Source organism: Pituophis catenifer, unplaced genomic scaffold (assembly GCF_029215685.1).
Source record: "Pituophis catenifer annectens isolate HBS135680 unplaced genomic scaffold, rPitCat1.0.hap2 SCAF_5, whole genome shotgun sequence".
Lineage (NCBI taxonomy): Eukaryota > Metazoa > Chordata > Lepidosauria > Squamata > Colubridae > Pituophis > Pituophis catenifer.
The window spans coordinates 34,922,335-34,945,315 of record NW_027256885.1 but is presented as its reverse complement, the minus strand read 5'-3'; the positions used below and the strand labels follow the sequence as shown (position 1 = coordinate 34,945,315).

General features: G+C 43.4%; 1 protein-coding gene across 1 annotated transcript in view; it reads right to left on the bottom strand.

The window, feature by feature from the left end:
• PPFIA3 (PTPRF interacting protein alpha 3) overlaps positions 1-22,981 on the bottom strand; it is a 404,830-nt gene that overhangs the window by 187,259 nt on the left and 194,590 nt on the right. The window contains exons 9-16 of the mRNA XM_070944575.1: positions 17,863-18,057; positions 16,510-16,656; positions 16,125-16,259; positions 7,803-7,886; positions 7,250-7,381; positions 6,331-6,393; positions 6,020-6,099; positions 5,399-5,543 (exon numbers count right to left, since the gene is read on the bottom strand). Of these exons, the coding sequence (XP_070800676.1) occupies positions 5,399-5,543; positions 6,020-6,099; positions 6,331-6,393; positions 7,250-7,381; positions 7,803-7,886; positions 16,125-16,259; positions 16,510-16,656; positions 17,863-18,057 (981 nt within the window). The remainder of the gene's footprint in view (positions 1-5,398; positions 5,544-6,019; positions 6,100-6,330; positions 6,394-7,249; positions 7,382-7,802; positions 7,887-16,124; positions 16,260-16,509; positions 16,657-17,862; positions 18,058-22,981) is intronic.

The window sequence follows — 22,981 nt, the reverse complement described above, 5'->3', positions numbered from 1 at the left end:
AGTTTTTCTTTGTCGCTGCTTGCCTCCATCAGTTTCAGGATGGAGAGTTTAAATTTATTCATTTTCTGTGTTGTTTCTTCTTCCAAGGCGGTGGTCCTTTTGGATGGCCCCTCTTCGTCTGATTGTGAGTCCAGGCTGGAGTCCTGCTCGCTCCCAGCTTCTGTCTCCTCCATGGTGGTGCCTTTGGATGCAAGCATCTAAGCCATCTTCTTGGTGAGTGCTCTGGTCTGTACTCTGTTTGCTTCTTCAGGGTAGATGCTGGGTTCAGTCATCATTTGGAGTTATGGGCAACCATCCTCTGCTACCATATTGTGAAATGTTGGATCTAGCCCAATAACTCAAAGACAAATTCCAATCTTTTGCTCTTTATCTTTATTGCAGTCCTAGGTGGATCCTAGGCCTAGTGGTACTGGAGGTCACTGACCTTGTACCTTTCTCTTTCAGGTATACATCTGGATCCACTGGAGTACCTCGTGGTTGGAGCTATTATACCCAGGAGGAGGGGCTAGGAGGTAAGGAGTGGCTACAGGAGTTATGGGATATGTGGTCAGTTAACCCCTGCAGGACCAGGTGGCCAGGGAGGTGGTACTGTTAGACATTTACCATGACAAGGCATTCGGTGGTAGAAGGCGGTCCTGTAAGTATCCCAGTCCTAAGCCATGGAGCGCTTTGAAGATGGTGACAAGCACCTTGGGAGCCAGTGCAGGTCGCGCAAGAGAGGTGTTACCCGGGAGTGATGAGTCGCTCCCATAACCACTCGCGTGGGAGACAAAATGGCTCTTCCCTCCGGCACTGACAGAGCATTTTGAAAAGAGAAACAGGATGCAAGGGAGACACTTATTGGATGAAGAGGATATATAACTGAAAGATTATAAAAGTGAGGAATAATACCTCCTTGTGACATTAGCTCTGTTTTGCCTTTCCCTCTTTGGGTTTTTTGTTTGTTTGTTTGTTTTTTGGGCCTTTGGATATCTTATACTTTACAACTTGGTTGATTAGTAGTGGATTATAAACAGTATGGACTATGAACTATAAATGCACCTGATAAACCTAAACAAAAATTCTTTGGACAGATAAAACGGAAAGTAAAAGATAAATAGAGTGGTACCTTTTGAACTTTTTTGAATTGAACCACAATTTATATTCCTCAACTGGGAACCATTATTATTATTAACACTATTACTATTATTATTAGTATGATTGTTATTATTAGTATTAGTATTACTACCATTACTTCTAGAACTATCATTATTATTACTAACCCTTCCTCCAACCATCGGTAAGATATCATAGATTATAAAAGGAGTGGCTTAAAGGGAAGATTGGAGTGAGATTAGACTTTTAAGTCCTGGTCTCTATATATAGCTTGAGTGTGATTGGGGACTGGAGGGTTATATACGGGTAAAAAAAGTGGTGGAAGGGTTGGATAAAAAAAAAATTGTGGTAAAATTGTTAAACACGACAAGTACTACTAACCTAACAAAGATAGGGATAGGGAGAAAACCTGCCTCCCAACCATCATCTGCTACCTCTAGTCTGTCCAATCAGAGGTCAATAGAAGATATGATAGAAAGGGAAAGGTCAAACTCATTCAAAGACCTGCAGGCTATGTTACAATCGATGCAAAAAGTCATGAGGAAATGAAGAAAGAGATAGAAGTAAGAAATGACACAAGAGGACTAAAAGAAAAGATGCAAAAGATGGATGAAAAATTTGAAAGTTTCCAGCAACAGATTACAAAAAATGAACAGAAATTACAGGAAATAGAAGAGAGGATGGAGAAAGAAGAAAAAAGAGTAGATGAAATAAGTGATAGACTAATCCAGGCAAATAAGGAGTTAGAGACCACAGTTATATTTCTGGAGTCAGAGAAAGCTGAGATTTCAGAAAATGATAGAAGAGAAGGGAGAAGACCTACCAGACACCATGTCAGAGTTACTATCAAAGGCATTAGGGACAGAGAAGGAAGAGATATTGACAGAAATAGATGAGACATACAGAATTCATACAAATTACACGAGGACACAATCTCCCAAGGGAGGTACACATAAAATTTGTGAACAAATTGATGTGAGACAAAGTGCTTAATAGGACAAGAGATGAACCATTACAATATAAAGGGAAACAACTGGTAGTCCTTAAACAGGTTCCAAGAAGAGTCAGAGAGTTGCGGAGGCTGTACCAATTTCTTACCTCGTTGATTAAATACAATGTCAATTTCAGATGGTTGACTCCTGAAGGAATATTGGTCTCATGGCGTGATAAGAGATACAGAGTGGACTCATTGGACAAAGCATTGGAGTTTTACAACCAGCACTTTGGTAACGAAGAGGAACCAGAAGAGAGGGAAGTAATAGAAGAAAGAGATCAAAAAATTCCTGCGATAGAAGAAAAGAAACTGCAGCAAAAGGAAAGTGAAAAAGAGAAAGGAGATAGACCAGAGAGCAGCGGAGCAAGACCTAAAGAATTGAGAGAAATTGGAACAACAAGGAGTATAAGACCTACTGTAGATATAGATAGAATAATGCAAGAAGATCTTAAGATACTATCACTAAATATTAATGGACTGAACTCTCCCATGAAAAGGAAGAAAACTCTCAATAAACTACAAAGATTGAATCTAGATATAATATCACTGCAAGAAGTTCATATAAAAGAAAAACCAATACACATTGGTCGTAGAGGAGAGCGCAGCTCCTTACTCATGGAGATCCACCGGCAGGGAAGAGGTCGTGGAAAGCAGTAAGAGGTGCATGAGCCAGGAAGCGGTCATGCTCCCTGCCAGGAGAGGGTTGCACGTTCACGCCAGCAAAGGTTTGTGCAACCCTCTCCCGCCAGGGAGCATGACCGCTTCCTGGCCGGCGCACCTCTTACTGCGACCACTTCCCCACTGGTAGATCTCCATGAGTGAGGATTTTTGCTCTCCTCTGGTCCTCCTGGGGCAGCTCGCCTCCCCGCTGGCATCTTCTCCTTCTCCTGCCTGCTCCAGGAGCAGCCTGAGACTCCGCTTTCCTTGGCAAAGCGCTTCATCACTGCAGCGCAGGGGACACGCGTGGCACTGGGGAATCCACGCAGCTACTATCCTGCCCCTCCTCAGCCTCGGTCATGCCATGAGGTTCCTCCTCGAGGAGAAGATGGAGGAAGAGGGGGGGGAAATCCAATCTGTAGCTACATTGAGCAAGTCGCAGCACTATTACGCAGGGCTCCAAGTGTTTGGAGAAGAGGCATAAATAGCAGCCATGGCTGCACTTCCAGCAGGTAAGCAGGATTCCCACTCAGAACGCCGCCTCTGCTGTGAGGAACTTTGGAGAGAGACAGCGGGGGCAGGCTGTGGAAGCAGTCTGTCTCTTAGCTGGCGAGAACGGCCACAGCCTGCCCCCGCCCTCTCTCTCCAAAGTTCCTCACGGCAGAGGCAGCGTTGTGAGTGGGAACCCTGCTTACCCACTGGAAGTCACTTCCGGCACGTGTGCCATAGGTTCGCCAACACGGCCCTATACCATTTCAGATAGGTGGTTGTCCAGTCTTTTCTTAAAAACCTCCAGTGATGAAGTGCCTACAACTTCTGAAGGCAAGCTGTTCCACTGGTTAATTGTTCTCACTGTTAGGAAGTTTCTCCTTAATTCCAGGTTGCTTCTCTCCTTGATTAGTTTCCATCTATTGTTTCTTGTCCTGCCCTCTGTTGCTTTGGAAAATAAGTTGACCCCCTACTCTTAGTGGCAACGTCTCAAATACTGGAATACTGCTATCATGTCACCCCTAGTCCTTTTCTCTAGACTAGCCAAACGCAAATCCTGCAACCGTTCTTCATATGTTTTTGTCTCCAGGCCTTTAATCATCTTAGTTGCTCTTCTCTGCACTTTTTCCAAAGTCTCAACATCTTTTTTATAATGTGGTGACCAAAACTGGATGCAGTATTCCAGGTGTGGGCTTACTAAGGCTTTATAAAGTGGTACTAATACTTCACATGATCTTGATTCTATCCCTCTGTTAATGCAGCCTTGGATTGCATTGGCTTTTTTTGGCTGCTGCCGCACACTGCTGGCTCATGTTTAAGTGATTGTCCACTAGGACTCCAAGGTCCCTCTCGCAGTTACTGATTTTGAGCCAGGTTTCGCCTAATCTGTATTTGTACCTTTGGTTTTTCCTGCCTAAGTGTAAAACCTTTCTTTTTTCCACATTAAATTTCATGTTGTTGGATAGGGCCTATTGTTCAAGTCTGTCAAGATCTTTCTGGATCCTGAGCTTGTCTTCTGGGGTGTTGGCTCTTCCTGCCAGTTTAGTGTCTTCTGCAAATTTGATGAGTTCCCCTTCTATTCCCTCATCTAAGTCATTTATGAAGGTATTGCAGAGTACTGGGCCTAGGATGGAAGCTTGTGGTACCCCACTGCTTACTTCCCTCCATGTAGATGTAGTATCATTAAGGATGATTCATTGAGTATGGTTTGTCAGCCAGTTACAAATCCATCTAGTGGTGATGTTGTCTATCCCACATTTTTCTAGCTTACCAAGAAGTAGATTGCGGCCTACTTTGTCAAATGCCTTGCTGAAGTCTAAGTATATTATGTCCACAGCATTTCTCTGGTCTACTAATTTAGTCACTTTGTCAAAGAGGGTTCCACAACAGTTGAATACATGCTTCTTTCTTTTCAGCATCCCTTTTCTTGCAAAGCTAGTGATTAGCAATGGTGATCCAATTGTCTTTTACCATGATTTCCTGATAGCACTCTTTAGACCCTTCAGCTTTTAGATTTTAGGTAACCTTTAGCATATTTCCTTTTGCTTTTTTCCTTTTTCATTTTAATGTGCTAATCTGCAGTATTTTTTGGTTCAACAACTGGGTTATGGTGATTTACCATAGTGATTATTTCATATGGTTGACCCATGGTTTGCACTATGTAAGCATTTCATTCTTTTTCTGGATTGCTGCCCATAAAAGAAGCCCTGCCACTCATTTTCCTCACATCATCATAACCAGAGTTTCTCAGTTTGGTTCTATTTCACTGGCTGCCACTTTGGGGTTAGCCATATTCTGAGAATGATGATGTCATGTCATGTGTTCACACTGCTAGAAATTAACATGGAGGCTATAAAACCACTGTGTTTATTGTAAGTTACACATCTTAACATAGAGTTCTAGCACTAGATATCCTCATGCACTGCATTCCTCAATCTTCCAGATATGATGGAACAACTGCTTTCAAATTTCCAGCAAATGCAGTGGCTGGAAATTTACATAAAGTAGTCTCTTCATATTTGGAAGAATTTGGGTTATAGAAGGCTGTTCTGAGCAAACATCTAACACCTCACTAATACCATTTCAAAATGCCCCGATGACCTCTTTCATTTTGCTTCAGGTTTTTTTCATGAACTTGCCAAATTGTCAACACACAATCCATACCTTGGTAGCCTTGTCCTTGACAGCCCAGTGCCCCTTCTTTGAAGGTCTTGCCACACCAGCACTGCTGTAATGGTCCACGTGGGCCCCTACCGGCAGCGTGGGTGCTTGGAAGTAATGCAACTCCAGCACACTACCTGGCAGAGACCTCCGTGGAACAGGGAAAAAGAACTGTGAGCAAGAATAATCAAGGAGGAAAAAGAAAAGGTCTATTCCATTCAGGTTCAAGAGCTCCCCTTTTAACCAAAGCATCAGCCTCATTTCTATGAATAGTCTCAACTGAGAAAGACTCTTCCCACCCTTCAGGAAGTCTGCAATGTTGCAATGTTGTAATCATGACATAAAAGATCATCAAAATATGGATGTGAGAGGAACTTTAAAGGAGTAAGACAAACATGATACTTTAAAAGGTGTGTTTTAGATATAAAACATCTTTCCTAGCTTTAACTAATAACAATAATAAAATAATTGGCTGGATTTGCAACACTAAAGACTAGTCTAGAATAGGCTGGGAATTAGTGGTTCAGCATGTTGTGGGAACCCAGCCATTATCTAGTAGGGTTTGAGAACTGGGCTATTGGGAATGAGCACTACTTGGTTTCTGAAAGCATGAAGTCTCCTTACCGAGAATAGGTAGAGACTGGGTGTCCACGTAATTGGTCCATCTCCATTTGCATCCTCTCAATCTCAGTCAATAGCTGCTCCTGCAAGACATGGCCAAAGGAGGAGATCAGTTCTGGAAAGCAACCTAGCTGACGTCAAAGACTCCATCATACCCTTTAAATACTTTTGGAAACTTTCCTCGTTCTAACCCTTAACCCAATCCCATACTTCCCCAAATTCAACATGTTTCTCTCCAATTTTGGAGTTAAAGATTCTCAACAAACACAAACACACACACACAAAACCCAATTCTCAGGTGCCATCTGTCTCACCTTGTTTGCCAGTAGCTCATCCTGTATTTTCTTCATGTTGGCAATTTCCTCACTTAGCGTATTCTTGAGGGGGGTAAAATGAGAGAAACAAAAGAATTTAATGAGAGTAAAAACACATAACAAGCTTATGACATGCAACTCAGCATATCTTTCCTCTCTACAGATGCCATATCTTTCCTCTACTCCTCAATAGAAAACCAACTTGTATTAGAGAGCAGGTTAGGAAATGAAAGATAATTTTGGCATTTTCCTACTCAAGCATACTTTATAACCACTTCTACCTCCTCTTCTGTCATAAATACCCACCCACCAATCAAAACCCCACCTAAGATTACAACTCTCAACTGACAGTCAATGGCCTAAGCATCCTCAGTTCCTGGCTCTCAAAATGTTAGGCTTCTGGGGCTCCTTTTATCCAATAATCTGGATGGTCAGTCCCTTTAACAGCTAGAATAATGGCTATCATCTTGATGACAAACCAAACCAAACCAAACCAAACCAAACCAAACCAAACCAAACCAAACCAAACCAAACCAAACCAAACCAAACCAAACCAAACCAAACCACACCAAACCCCAAACCCCAAACCCCAAACCAAACCCCAAACCAAACCCCAAACCAAACCAAACCAAACCAAACCAACCCAACCATCCACAATGGCCACAATGAGGTTTTGTTTTGTTTTTTGCAGCAGTTACTCTGCTTTTATCCATAATGCCCAAGATCCAAAACATCCAGTACATTGTATTTTGGAAAAATAAAGATTATGGTTACTATTTTGTGTTTCAAGGCACAATATTCCTGAGCTCTGGCAGTTCCTTCAGTTGGATTCTCACTTGACTGACCTACAGATACAGGATAGCTGATTCCCACTGGGTCTCACACCACAAACCCAGTTCATGTCTACAGAAACATGTACCTTCTCTTCCAGCGCCCCCATTCTTTCTTTCAGATGCAACTGGAGACGTTCATTGGATTCACATAGTAGTTTATCTACTGTGTCTGACAGGCGCTTGTTGTGTTCATCATTCATTTTCTCCCTTTGGCGTGCCTATTTTTTTCAAGAGAGACAGAGAGCAAAAGTAATCAGGATTATCTGGAGGTCATTCCTCCATTCTACTGTCTTACCCTCTTGTCTATAATCAATGACTTCATCACACCTAGGATCCCTCATTTCCATATACATTACTATTAATGTATTTGTAACACTCCCCATGTACATGAAATAGGAGCATAAGAAACTGTCTTATACCAAGTAAGGCCATTGATCCATCTAGCATATTACTGTCAATACAGACTGGGAACAGCTCTACAGGAATTTGTAGAAAGCTCTATCATTTTCAGCCGAGAATGAGCTTGGAACATTTTTCATGGAAAGCATGTACTGCACCACAGAGCCACAGCTGATTAGCAATGGTTTGGCACCTCCAGTACTCATGTAATTCCACCCAGTTTTTCATTCATGCCCTCACCCGCTGGAGCTCCTGATTCTTCTCTTCCAGTTGGGCCTCATGTTGACGCAAATGCTCTTCAAAATTGCCATGCCTCTCTTCTGCCTAGAAACAAAAGTGAATGAGAGAATGAGTGAGAAAGAGAATGAGAGAATGAGAAGTGAATGAGAGAATGAGAAAAAGAAAGCCATGCTTTCTTTTTCTTAGAATTCGGAATCCTCACATTTTTCCTATTTCCTTTTGTCCTCCAACACCAGCAATCAGTGTTCCATTAGCCATTCCCTCCCTACATCTCTTGATGGAATGTTCAATTTCTTCCCTATTTTGCATATGTCACTGCGTTATTTTATTTACCAACTGAGCTAATTATTTCTGGACTGTCAGACTCTCCGTAGCTTGCCAACTTCTTATCAGTAAGCTACGTGTTTCCGTATCCACCCACATTCCTTCACTCATTCTTTTCCTTTGTTCTCTTGCCAGAGGTCCGGCTGGACCGGCAGGGGATCTCGCTTGCCAAAAATGTAACAATTAACTTTTCTTAGTTAGTGAGGTGTTTTTATTTTCTTTATAACAAATAAATGAGTTTTATTAGAAACCTTTCTTCGCGTTTCTTTTTCAGAATATTGCAAACAAGGAGGAGCCTCGATTCATCTCCTCTAATTAAACCAGGGCAATTTGTCCCAGATCCAAACATGGGATTAATAAATGCCCTGACATCTGGTAGCTCGGAAGGTTTGATTTATGGCTTTTTCCTTGTTTTGTTACTTCTGATAAGAGCGCATAGGCAATTAGTTTTTAGCTACTGAGGTACGCTAATTATTTTGCTAAGATGCCGAAACAGAAGAAAAAAGGCAAAGTGAAACCAAGACCACTCTTCGTAAATGATTTGATTGATCTTTCCAATGAAGAGGTGGCAGACAGGAGATTTTCAGATTTCCAGCCCCTTACTACAGCCACACGCCTGGAACAAGAAAAAGCCGTGGGAACAGAAATGGAGACAGATAAGACAGAAGCTGTTTTTGAAGGAGAAGCACTACGACTGAGGTCAGTAACTCCCTCTTCTGATTATGCCAGCTCTCAACCTGTCTCCCCAGAACCTTCTGAATTTGTAACGCTCGATGCAAGGCCAAAGCACACTGCCGAGCAAAATTACTCCCACGCAGAGAGAAACAATTCATTATTCTCCTCGAAGCTCGAAGCTCACCCTGGATGAGCTGGCTATGAAAGCCTATCGTGACCGTATAAAACTCTATGAACAGCAGCTATCCCAGGCAAAAATGGCTATATCTATGTTTGAGCAAGATAAGGGAGATAACTTAAGATTTTTAAAAAGCGCCATATTGTCTTCTTCCTCAGAGCCAAAGACACTCCCCCTGGTGGATTCTGTGTCAGGCCAATTAAGACAGAGGGCATTGCATACGTCACATGAAAGTCTCCCTGATCAAGTTACACATGTCTTACATAACCACTCCTACTCTAAAGCATACAATGCCACGTATGCAAAGCTGCCCGAAGCTAAAGGTGCAGCACCATCTGCTGGCAAAAGTAATTTACTACAGGAAGCTGAAATGCCACAAGTGTTTCCACAGGCCCAAACTCAAACACCCCCTGGTGGTGTTGGTGTCTTTTTAGATGGAACACAATTAAACTTAATGAAGCAAAGGCAAATGACTGCATCTCCAGCAGGTCATGCCAATATTGCAGCTCAAGCACAAATGGCAACTGGAATACAGCAGATTCCAGTGCATCAGCCACAGCAGCTACAAATGCCTGCATATGTGCCCCAGCCACAAGTGCAAATAGGGCCACCTCCTGGCCCACCTCCAATGGCACAACCAAGACCATTTTTAGGTCCACAACAGGCACAGCAAATACCACAGGCATTTCTGCCAGCACAGCCAGCGTACCAAGTGCAGGCTCCTTACCAGGCATTTTCTGTCTCTCCACTAACTGGTGAGTCAAAACTAAAAATGTCTGAACTCCACGGTTTGAGATTGAAACCCGGTGAACAAATTGGAGGACATTTGACCAAACTGAAAGGACTGAGAACAGAATTGAGAGAAAGAGGCCATAACATTGAAGATATTCAAATGATCAGCATCATTATTAACTCTTTGAACTATGAATGGAAAGATGCTGTTACAAAAATTAACCAATGTCACTGCGTTATTTTATTTACCAGCTGAGCTTCTCATTTCTGGACTATCAGACTTTCCGTACCTTGCCAAGAATTGTTATCAGAAGCTACTACGCATGTCCATCCACCCACATTCCTTCACTCTTTCCTTTGTTCTCCTGCCAGCAAGGTTCGGCTTGGACCGGCAGGAGACCTCGCTTGCCAAAATGTAACAATTAACTTTTCTTAGTTAGTGAGGTGTTTTATTTTCTTTATAACAAATAAATGAGTTTTATTAGAAACCTTTTCCTCGCGTTTCTTTTCAGATTATTGCAACAAGGATAAGCCTCGATTCATCTCCTCTAATTAAACCAGGGTAATTAGTCCCAGAGCCAAACATGGGATTAATAAATGCCCTGACATCTGGTAGCTCTCGGACGGTTGATTTATGGCTTTTTTCCTTGTTTTGTTATTTCTGATAAGAGCGCATAGGCAATTAGTTTTTAGCTACTGAGGTACGCTAATTATATTGCTGAGATGCCGAAACAGAAGTAAAACAAATACAAAATGTATTTTGCTGAGAAGGTGGCAGAAAGGAGGTTTCCAGATTTCCAGCCCCTTACTACAGCCACACGCCTGGAACAAGAAGAAGCCGTGGGAACAGAAATGGAGACAGATAAGACAGAAGCTGCTTTTGAAGATAATGAACTGCAACTGAGGTCGGTAGCTTTTTCTTCTCAATTTGCATGCTATGAATCTATTCTACCAGAGCCCACAGATTACGATGTGCTTGGTGCCAGGCCAAGAAAGTTTCCACAAACGGCAAAGCTTTTTCACCCCCACGCAGAGAGAGAAGTAATTCATTACTCTTCTCAAAGCCCTGAGCTCACCCAGCGTGAGATGGCCATCAAATCCTATCGTGAGCATGTAAAATATTATGAAAATGAACTGTCTCGATTTAAGAGAGATTTGTTTATGCTTGAGCATGATAAGGAAGAATCCCGTGACTTAAATTTTTCAAAAAGCGCCATCTTGTCTTCTTCCTCGGAGCCAAAGACACTCCCCCTGGTGGATTCTGTGTCAGGCCAATTAAGACAGATGGCACTGCATACGTCACATGAAAGTCTCCCTGATCAAGTTACATATAAACCTGCCACGCAATCATTTCTTGAAACTGGGCTGCCCGAAGCTAAAGGTGCAGCACCATCTGCTGGCGAAAGTAATTTACTACAGGAAGCTGAAAGAGAAAGGAGCTTAGATGAACATTTTAAATTACTACAGCAGACCCTGGCAAACCTGTCTCTAACTCACTCAGAGATTCAAGCTGAAACGCCACAAGTGTCTCCACGGGCTCAAACTCCAACACCCCCTGGTAGTGATGGTGCCTTTTTAGATGGAACACAGGCAAACTTTATACAGCAAAGGCAAATGACTGCATCTCCAGCAGGTCATGCCAATATTGCAGCTCAAGCACAAATGGCAACTGGAATACAGCAGATTCCAGTGCATCAGCCACAGCAGCTACAAATGCCTGCATATGTGCCCCAGCCACAAGTGCAAATAGGGCCACCTCCTGGCCCACCTCCAATGGCACAACCAAGACCATTTTTAGGTCCACAACAGGCACAGCAAATACCACAGGCATTCCTGCCAGCACAGCCAGCATATCAAGTGCAGGCTCCTTACCAGGCATTTTCTGTCTCTCCACTAACTGGTGAGTCAAAACTAAAAATGTCAGGACACAATTACAAAGCCTGGGTCAGTGAGATTACACTATTGCTTCTTAGAGAAGGTACTCACTTTATGGTTTTTAACCCTCCTGCTCAACCTTGGACTTATGCAATACGAGATTTAGAGATAAGGGCTCGCACAACATTATTGATGTCCATGGATACTGAACTGCAGGTCACTTTTCCACCAAATACAACAGCCCGACAAATTTGGGCTGAATTGGAAAATTGCTACAGGCCTATCTCAATTGAATCTTCATGTTTACTCATGTCTGAACTCCACGGTTCGAGATTGAAACCTGGTGAACAAATTGGAGGACATTTGACCAAACTGAAAGGTCTGAGAACAGAATTGAGAGAAAGAGGCCATAACATTGAAGATATTCAAATGATCAGCATCATTATTAACTCTTTGAATTATGAATGGAAAGATGCTGTTACAAAAATTAACCAAGTCCCTATTGCTCAACGCACAATGGACAATGTCTGTAGGCTTTTAATTGAAGAAGAGGCATTCATGTTGGCCACGCCACACTTGAGAGGACCACCCGCATCAAGAGCTCCAGCTAGGCCCCCCTTCCGAGGAAGGACCTACGCTCCAAGGATGCCAAGATGCAACACCTGCAATTGTGTGGGACATGCCACCCGGGATTGTCCCCAACGAGTTCCAGCTCCTGTCACGTACCAGCCCAGAGGAACAGACTCCAGAGGCAGAGGCAGAGGCGGAAGACAAGGTCGTTGTGGTCCCCGGCGTGATCCACAAACTCCACTCGCCACACTGGCTTTAACCAATGATCCACAACCTCAACCAGAGTACGACAGACGACTCCTGTGGACTTTGGACAGTGGTGCAGCATTGCATGTTACCTACAGAAAGGAACTTTTCACAGAAATGCACGAGCCTGAACCAGAACTACGTGAACTTTATTCTTTTTCAAATCATCCTTGTCAGGTCAAAGGAAAAGGAACTGTTTATGTTGAAGAGCTCGATGCATTCATTCCTGATGTTTATTACACACCAACAGCAAACTGTAATTTGCTTAGTCAGTGTCACTTGTCTAGAATGTTAAAGTTCCAAGTTCACCACCTTGAAAAAGCAAGTTACATAGTTAAAGATGGAGATATTGTTGCTGAAACCATACTAATTGGTGGTGTTTATTACTTAAAGCCAAAGCCTAAAAAACAAACACAGGCAAGTATGCAAACTCCAAAAAGGGAACGCACAGGCCCAGAGAGAGATGCTCCAGAGAGAGATCCTGTTGCTACCCCTAAGGCTCCTAAAGCCAACAAAAATAGAATTGGTAAACAGGTTGCTCAGAGCAAGCCTGAGGTTCCGCATAAAAATGTTAATGTTGAGAATTCACTAACTGGTAAACCTTTGCATTCCAGGTGTATCCACAAATGGCATAGAAGATTGGGGCATGCCAGTTTCCGTGTTCTTAGGAAGATGCCGGAGTTCGCAAAAGGTTTGGCTCTAAAGGGGTGTAAGGTGTTTTTGGATTGTGCTGTATGCAAGAAGGCCAAATCCAAAGCAGCAGCTATTCCCAAACACGCTACACACCTGTCAACACGCATCTTTGATTTGGTTCACATTGACATAGTTGGTCCTTTCCCGCCATCATTTGGTGGTAGAAAATATTTTCTAACAATTGTTGATAATTACTCTAGATATGGATATGTATATCCTATGAAAGAAAAATCAGAGACCTTTCAGATCTTTAAAGACTTTGCAACCCTAGTTTCTACCCAACACCAAGTTCGCATCGCCAGAATCCAGAGTGATCGTGGTGCCGAGTTCATGTCTCAGCGTTTCCAGGACTGGATGTGTAAGAATGGAATTATTCATCAGACTTCGGCCCCTGACACATCGGCTCACAACGGAGAGGTACTGCAAACCATGATGCGTTGTCTCCTAGAAGACGCCAACCTTGATATGATATACTGGGGTGAAGCTATCAAGTATGCAAATTACATTGTCAACCGTACTTGGAGCAGTGTAACAAATCAGACTCCTTTCTTCATGTTGTATGGCTACAAGCCCGATCTTAAAAACATTCATATTTTTGGTTCATATGCTATGGTGAACATTCCCTTAGCTCAAAGAAGAAAAGGAGGTCCAACAGCAAAGAGACTGAGATTTATGGGTATTGATGATAACTCAAAATGGAGCAAATTTATTGACTCTAAACATGCAATTGTGATTTCCCAATCTGCTAATTTTGAAGAAGATATTGACTGGTCCAGGATTCATTCCAATGATCCTGGAGTTTATTTTCCCAGAGATGATACCGCTGATGCCACGCAGATTGATGATCAAGATTCCACTGATTCTTCTCAACCCAATGTTCCATCTTCGCAAGCCGCGGATGCTGACGCTAGCGACGAAAGTGAGGACGAGGACGAAGAAGAAGACTGGACAGTTGTCCCGAGACGTTCCAAGAGGGCCACAAAAGGGATCCCTCCACAACGATATTCTTGGCAACTGACAAAAGCACCCTTGCCTTTGATTTGCAATGTTACACTTCCACCTGATAATTTCACACAAATCAAGCAGCTCCCTGATTCAGAGCAAGACAAATGGTATGAAGCAATGCAGGTTGAAATGGACAGTCTAAAGAAACTTAAAGTATTTACACCTGCAAAACCTCCAGCAAATAAAAAGGTCATTGGCACTCGATGGGTCTACAGAATCAAAAAGAAACCAAATGGTGAGTCACTGTACAAAGCCAGACTTGTAGCTCAAGGTTTTCGCTCAACGTTATCCTGAGGACTACACAAATACCTACTCACCGACAGTTCGAACTGAGAGTGTAAAAATTGCTTTAGCAACTGCAACTATCCTTGGTCTAGAAGTTTTCCAGTTTGATGTTGACACGGCTTATCTACATGCAGACCTAGACGAAGAGATTTACGTGAGAAGTCCTCCAGGATTCCGACAGCAAGAAGGGGATACCTGGTTCCTAAACAAAAGTCTCTATGGTCTGAAACAATCTGGTTTAATGTCGTATTTATGTCTTACTGACAAACTAAATTCAATGGGCTTTATTAAGTCCGAAACGGATGAGTGCGTGTTCACAAAAAGATCTAACAATGCATATGAGATAGTTCTTGTTTATGTTGATGATATTGTTTATATTGGTCCAAATAAGCAAATGAGTGAAATTTTTGCCAAAGCTTTACAGAGATACTTCACATTGAAATCATTAGGTCACATTAGCACTTATTTAGGTGTTCAGATTGAAAAGACACAGAAGGGGTTTAGTCTTTCACAAGAAGATAAAACTGAACAAGTTTTGCATCATTGCAACATGAAGGATGCTAACACAACAAAGACACCCATGCAAACAGATTTTCACAACTTGACACAAGAAGAAAGTCCTGAGTTCGAGGATCAAACACTTTATCGTTCAGTCATTGGGTCACTGTTATACATTAGTAGTTGGACCAGACCCGACATTGCACTTAGTGTTAATCTCTTATCTCGACACGTAGGTAAGGCAAAACAGTTTCATTGGACATGTATTAAGAAATTACTGAGATACCTAAAATACACTAAACACATGAAGTTATTGTTAGAACCAACACATACTGATTATGCAGAATTATGTTGTTATGCAGATTCTGATTGGGCAAGTGATAAGAAATCACGTAAAAGTACTTCAGGTTATATGATGTTCTTAAATGGATGTCCTGTTTATTGGCAAGTACGTAAGCAGAATTTTGTTTCTTGTTCATCTACTGAAGCTGAATATGCTTGTGTTTCAGATGCATGTAATTCTCTAACTTGGTTTGATGCTTTAGTCACAGTTATCTGGACACACCCGATCCGACCGATCACCGTGATGGAAGACAATGAATCGGTGGTTTATATTTCTGAATCTCATTTCACAGGTTCTAGGTCCAGACACATTGACATCCGTTATCAAAACATAAAACATTTGGTGAAAAAAGGTTTTGTCAAAATGCAATATGTATCTACACATGATCAAATTGCTGATATGCTCAACAAACCACTTCCAGCAGCTCAACATGAGTATCTGCGTGAGAAGATGTGCCTTATTTGATGATGTACTGATATTCGCTCAACTGGCAAAGAAGGGGAATGTCACTGCGTTATTTTATTTACCAGCTGAGCTAATTATTTCTGGACTGTCAGACTCTCCGTAGCTTGCCAACTTCTTATCAGTAAGCTACGTGTTTCCGTATCCACCCACATTCCTTCACTCATTCTTTTCCTTTGTTCTCTTGCCAGAGGTCCGGCTGGACCGGCAGGGGATCTCGCTTGCCAAAAATGTAACAATTAACTTTTCTTAGTTAGTGAGGTGTTTTTATTTTCTTTATAACAAATAAATGAGTTTTATTAGAAACCTTTCTTCGCGTTTCTTTTTCAGAATATTGCAAACAAGGAGGAGCCTCGATTCATCTCCTCTAATTAAACCAGGGCAATTTGTCCCAGATCCAAACATGGAATTAATAAATGCCCTGACAGCATAGTACCTTCTTAAGGGCAGCTACTCGCTGGGCCAGCTGGGCCTCTATCTCAGGTAAAGTCTCAGCTTTCTGAAGAGTCTGCTGAAGTTTCTGCTTGGCATCTTCAAGCCAGTCTTGTAACTGCCTGTTTTTTTCTTCACTCTACACAGGAGAAATAACTACTTTTAAGGTGTTGTCAAGAAACAAAACCCTGCAAGATGAGCCATCATATAAATAACCGAGTATTACCCACTAGTAGTATACATATAAAAGCGTTGGGGGGGATGGGCAACTTCCAACTCATCTGCATGATATGCAGAATGTGAATATTAAGGATAACCAGACATTAGCATGGAGATATTGGAGCAAACATAATAGATAGAATGTCGAAAAGGGAAAAGTAGGAACTCACTTGTCTGTAAAGGGATTCCTTACTGGCCAACTCATTCTCCAGCTTGTCATTGACATCATGAAGGGATGTTGCCTCCCGCTGAGCAGTCAGGTAGCATTTTTCTAATGTGGTAATTCGTTCCTCCATGTCTTCTCGCTGAGCTAATACCTGTTACCCATACGACATGAGAGAAGGAAAGGATTAAAAAATGGCAGGGGATGGATAGAGCCATCCTCTCTCCAATTCTCTGAAAAATAAGAAACCTCTACCCAGATCCTTCAGTTACTAGTTATAAGTGAAATTAAGATTTTCTAGGTCTTATAGATTATACCACTTTTCAGTTAATTTGCCCATTACATGCAAAAACTATACATTTCATGACATGAAGCCACTTGGTGTACAGGCAGTCCTCAATTTATGACCAGAATTAGGACCAGAATTTCCATTGCTAAGCAAGGTGGTTAAGTGTGTCACTTTTTGCCACAGTTGTTAAGTGAATCACTGCAGTTGTTAACAGAATCATGTGGTCATTAAGTAAATCCGGCTTCCCTCATTGACTTGTTGGAAGCCACCTGGGAAGGTTGCAAATGGCAATCACATGACCCTGGGATGCTGCATATGTTATTAATGCATGTCGGATGCCAAGTGCCTGAATTTTGATCACATGACCACGGAGTTGCTGCAATGGTCATAAGTGTGAGGACTGGTTGTAAGTCACTTTTTTCAATGCCATTGTAACTTTAAACAGACACGAAATGAATGGTTGTAAATCAATAACTACCTGTAATGAAACTGTTCAGGAGATGAGAAAAATGAGTTTAATTCATTTATGAAAATAAATTCACAGTTTCACATCAAATGCAACTGTCAACCCAACTCTTGATTACTTTTACTATTCTTTCTCTGCATTTTCTAAAACTCTAAATGATTTCATCTATATGCTACTAAAACTCTTGTGTCTGTAACCTTTAACTGGGTGAAAAAAATGCAATGTAGGGTAAAACTTTTTAAATTAGGGTACTTCAAATTGGCTAACTTATAGAACGTGTCTAAAATCCGGGACCCATGACTCCCATGCAATTAAAATTTTGCAAACTTTATAAAACATTTTATGACACAAAAATGATCATAAAGCATTTTATGACATAATCTAAAATGTCATTTAGATTATGACATAATCTAAAATGTAGACTTGTCCATCTTGGTGCCCTCCCAAAGTTCCTACCATAGTCTTTGGTCATGTTAACTGGGAAGTTGCACTTTCAGCATACCCAGAAGACGTCAGATTAAAGAAGGATGAATTACTTGATCTAGATAAGAGGTAACCTGCCATATAGTAAACAGGTGGAACACAAAGCATTCATTGCCTTTTACCTCCTTAAGGTCCCTTTGTAGCTTGGCATTAATCTCTTCAGATTTAATAAAATCTCGTTGGGCCGTGGTTAACTCTTCCTCCAGGTCTGCCATCTTCTGACAGAGCATGGTAAGTCTTTCTTTCAGCTGGGATAGCTCTCCTCTCTGGTGCTCCAAAACCTCTTCTAGTTCAGATTCCCGACCCCCACGTCCCAACTCAATGGCCGCAGATCCATTGGCCTAAAGAATAAAGAAAGTAAAAAGAAACCCATGTATTATAAATTAATCCTGCTTGATATGAACATTAGGTCTCCATCCTCCCCCCCCCCACTTCCCATGTTCAGTGCATTAGTGAGGCCTATAAATCAGTTATAAGGATCATTCTCTTTATACAAAAATCCTAGTTTAAATTAGTGACAGTTCTGGGGGGCAGAGGGGATTTTTTAAAAACCTCATTTATAGAACCTGATCGGTGTCTGCAGAAACAACACTGGCATATTATCTACAAAGAATCTGACTCACATGTCAAACTCACATTTTATAATCTCCTTTTGACTTTCCCACATGAAGTACACTAAAAAACAAGATGTCAGCCTTGGAAGCCATATTAGGCCGGAAGCCTAATAATAATAATTAGGAGAGGGGAATTAGTAGACATAATAGCATTCTTCCTATGGGTCAAGGTCAGGGCATTCCAGCATCTGGAGGAGGAATGGTCAGGGGCTGAGTCGAGGTGGAACAGATGTTGATTGGAGCATGTGACCGACTGGGGAGAAATGGGATGGTTTTGGGAGCTTTGAATTACTGAAGGAAAGCCCGGGCTTTTCAGATTCGGGATTCCCAGATATGCCAGTTTGCCTATTCTAGTAAAGAGGACTTTGGAAAATGCTTGCTTCTGCGTCTTCACTTGGAGAGGGGGGGTTTTCTGGAATGCTGACATTATCCTGAATCTCAAACTAAACCTACCAGCACCCCGTAAGGGGGCTGTCAGGGGTACTGAGCCCCAGCATCTACCTAAACCCTGGGTGATGCAAAGACTCAGTGAAGATGGAGGAGAAAGGAGAAATCAGAGGGAGGCTCGCCAGGGGCTCAAGAAATTGCCGATCCCTTGCTTTCTCTTGCTGAAGAAATGGGACGAGCCATGGAGGCTGCCGAGGCATCAGATTCCTGGAAGAGTTGTCACTCCGACCCAGCTGCAGGAGGGGAAAAGAAGTCGCCCCGTGAGCCAGACTGGAGGATGGAAGTGGGGACTTTCAACCTGTTGGAATGCAACAACCAGGGGCACCACAGGGGGGACTAATCCAACAACCGGCTGGAATGCCCCCCCCTCCAGCGCAGCAAGCAGCTCAGCAACCAGCCCCCCTCCCCCAACCACCCCGCTTCAGAGCAACTTTTGACGGGATGCCAGCCAAGCTAGCTTATTTCCTCAGCAGGGTCTGGGCTCACGTTGATCAGTATGGTGACCAATACGGCAATCTCAGATGGGATGAATGAGGAGGAGGCCTCTGAATGGATAGCCCAGCTGCACGATGAGGGCGCTGTTGAACTGTATGATATTGATGGCTTAATCACACTACTATGGTCCCGCTTTGATGACCCAGACCGCGTAAATGAAAATGAAGCCACGTTAAAAGTCATGAAGCAAGGTAATCGACCGATGAAAGACTTTGTATGGGACTTTAGGTGAGTCGCAGGGAATCTGGGCCATTGGCCTGACCGCATACTCCTGCACTACTTCAAGGAAGTCATCGACCCAGAAGTCAGAAAAGCCTGTGGGATCCAGGGAGTGCCTGAGCGTCTCCACGAGTGGTATACCATGTCCATTGTTCTAGACAGAGAAGTCCACCCCCCCAACCAAACTACAGCACAGCAGCCACCTCGTAGGGCGCTAGCTAAAAAGCCCATTTCAAAACCTGCAAATCTCACCCCCCCCTCCACTGGGGTGTGTGTGTGTGATTAAGTGCTATCGCTGTGGACAAATAGGGCATCGAGCTTCTGAGTGCCTGGCCCCTGCCCCAGTTCCACAACAACGACCTGCCACAGCTGCACGAGGGAGGAGGTCTCCAAACAAAACCCCAGACACCGGCCGATTTGCCAAACAAGCCGTGGAGATTCCCCTCCCCACTGAAGAGAGGGGGGACCCTCCGGCTACAGGAGCACCTCCCGACAAGCCCAGCGGGGATGAAGACCTGATGGTGAGTGCACCCATCACCCCTTTCTCAATTAAAGTAAAACTAGTCCTGCCAGAAACAGGAAAAAAAACAGAACTCCCAGCAGTAATAGATACCGGCTGTACCAGATGTCTAATCGGTCTTAAGATTGTAGAACAACTGGGCATCAAAATAACACCCTTAAAACAACCGATTAAATTTTACCAGCTGGATGGCACGCTAATTGGGGGAGTCCCTTCCACTCATATTACTGAACTGATTAGAGTGGAGATGGGGAAACATCATGAATTTATACAATTAATAGTAACCCCAAAGATGTCAGAATCTATCATATTAGGCCTGGCTTGGCTAGACAAATGGGCCCCCACCATCACATGGGAAGATGGATACCAGAAAATCAGGATAGGGGTTGGCCCAACACCCCCTGCCCCTCCCCCCAAACACCAACCTACCCAAAATGACCAGCAGCCAAAAACAGCAGCGGCTTGTTCAGACGGGCCTCCAGGTGAACACCAAATCCCTAAGGTATATGCAGACTTAGCTGAAGATTTCAGCGAGGAGGAATGTAACCTCCTCCCCCCTCACCGGCCCACAGACTGCGCCATCGAATTACAACTGGGGGCTAAATTGCCAAAGCCTAGAATGTACTCCATGACACCTGCTGAGATGACTGAATTGAGGAAGTACATTGACACCAACCTAGCCAGAAGGTTCATCGAGCCTGCGAAATCCACCATGGCCACCCCAATATTATTTAAAGAAAAGAAAGATGGCACCTTAAGATTGTGTATTGATTTTCGATCCATGAACGCTATTTGCATACAAAATACCTACCCCCTCCCACTGATGAAAGACTTACTGAACCACCTATCGAAAGGGAAAATTTTCACCAAGCTAGATCTAAGAGAAGCCTACTACCAAGTTTGCATAAAGGAGGGAGATGAATGGAAGACCGCTTTTAACTGCCCCTTGGGCAGCTTCCAATTCCGGGTCATGCCTTTCGGACTCCAGGGGGCCCCAGGGGTCTTCATGCAACTGATCAACGAAATTTTGCATGAGCATTTATATCAGGGGGTTCTTGTTTATCTTGATGTATAATCTGCATTCTTATATTCAGCAAAAATATGGAAGACCACATCAAATTGGTCAGACAAGTGCTGCAAAAACTCCTAGCAGCCAAACTTTATGCAAAATTGTCCAAATGTGAGTTCCACAAGGAGGCCCTGGACTACCTGGGATACAGGGTGTACAATAAGGGCATCGAAATGGACCCAGGTAAGGTGAGGGCAGTACTGGACTGGCACCCCCCATGCACCCGTAAGCAGCTCCAGAGCTTCTTGGGGTTTGCAAACTTTTACAGACAATTCATCCCTTCCTTCGCTGAGGTCGCACTCCCTTTGACAGAATTGCTAAAGACCAGCCCATCTCCCACCAAGCCAAAACCTAGCCAGCCCTTAGCTTGGACAATGGACTGCCAAAAATCTTTTGAACGATTAAAACGCCTATTTGCGGTGGAGCCGATCCTACAGCATCCTGACCCAACTAAACCCTTCGTGGTTCAGGCGGACGCAAGTGATGTGGCGGGTGGCGGCTGTTCTACTACAAAGCGACCCCTGAGAACAATCTAATGCCGTGTGCTTATGTATCTAGGAAGTTAACGGACACTGAGCACAGATGGGCGGTATGGTAGAAAGAAGCGTTTGTGGTGTGATGGGCTCTCCTGTCCTGGAGGCACTTCCTGGAGGGGGTGGATGAGCCTTTTGAGGTTTGGACTGACCACAAAAATCTCGAGGCTCTGAAGACCCCGAGGAAGCTCTCTCCAAAGCAGGTCCATTTGGCTCAATATTTCAAACGCTTTAACTTTAACCTGAAATATATCCCAGGGGGTAAGAACCTTCTGTCTGACACTCTCTCCCGCAAACCACAATTTGACAGCTGACGGGAAGAGGTAGTTCACGCCATGATCTCAGAGATTCAGCCAGCCTCCCAAGCCCGCACCAGAGCACAAACGCGCCAGGGTTCAAATCTCCCCGAAGACAAATTGACAGTGGAGCTAAAAGCGGCACTCTCTAATGATTCCTGGTTCAAAGAAAACCAGGTGGACCTAACCCTAAGGGACGGGTTGGCCTGGAAGGGGACTAAACTTTACGTGCCCCGCAGCCTGCAGCTCCTGGTACTAAAGAGAAGTCATGATTCTCGCCTAGGGGGCCACTTTGGGTTTTTAAAAACCCTCCATTTGACTAGGAGGCAATTCTGGTGGCCAAAAATGAAAGCTGATGTGGAAGACTACGTGAGGAGCTGTGCCACCTGCACCACCATGAAATACCGACCAGGAAAGCCCCCTGGCCTTCTCCAGGCTGTGGCCGAACCCACAAAGCCCTGGGAGGAGATTGCGAGGGACTTCATAGTTGAGCTCCCGGACAGTGTGGGCAACCGGGTCATTTGGACTGTCATTGATTTATTCTCCAAGCAAGCACACTTCACTGCCTGCAGCAGACTACCCTCGGCGAAAAAACTGGCAAAGCTGTTTGTGAAACATATCTACAGGCTACATGGAGTCCCAAAAAGAATAATATCGGACCGCGGGGTCCAGTTTACCGCTAAGTTCTGGAGGGAGTTCCTATGATCCATTGGGTCATCCCAGGGACTTAGCTCGGCTTTTCACCCATCGACTAACGGATCGGCTGAAAAATTGAATTCAATGGTGAAGCAGTACATTAGGTGTTATGTGAATTATCAACAAGAGAACTGGGCGGACTTGCTACCGTTCGCAGAAGTTGCTTATAATAATACAGTACACAGCAGTACTGGGTTGACTCCTTTTCAGATAACTACGGGCATGGATTTTGTGCCGATGCCTGAGTTGCCTAGAGAGCTGCCTACTTCCATGTCCTTGACGGACTGGATGACCTCATTGAAAAAGGGGTGGGAGAATACCAGAAAAGCTTTAGTGGAGTCAGCAGAAAAGT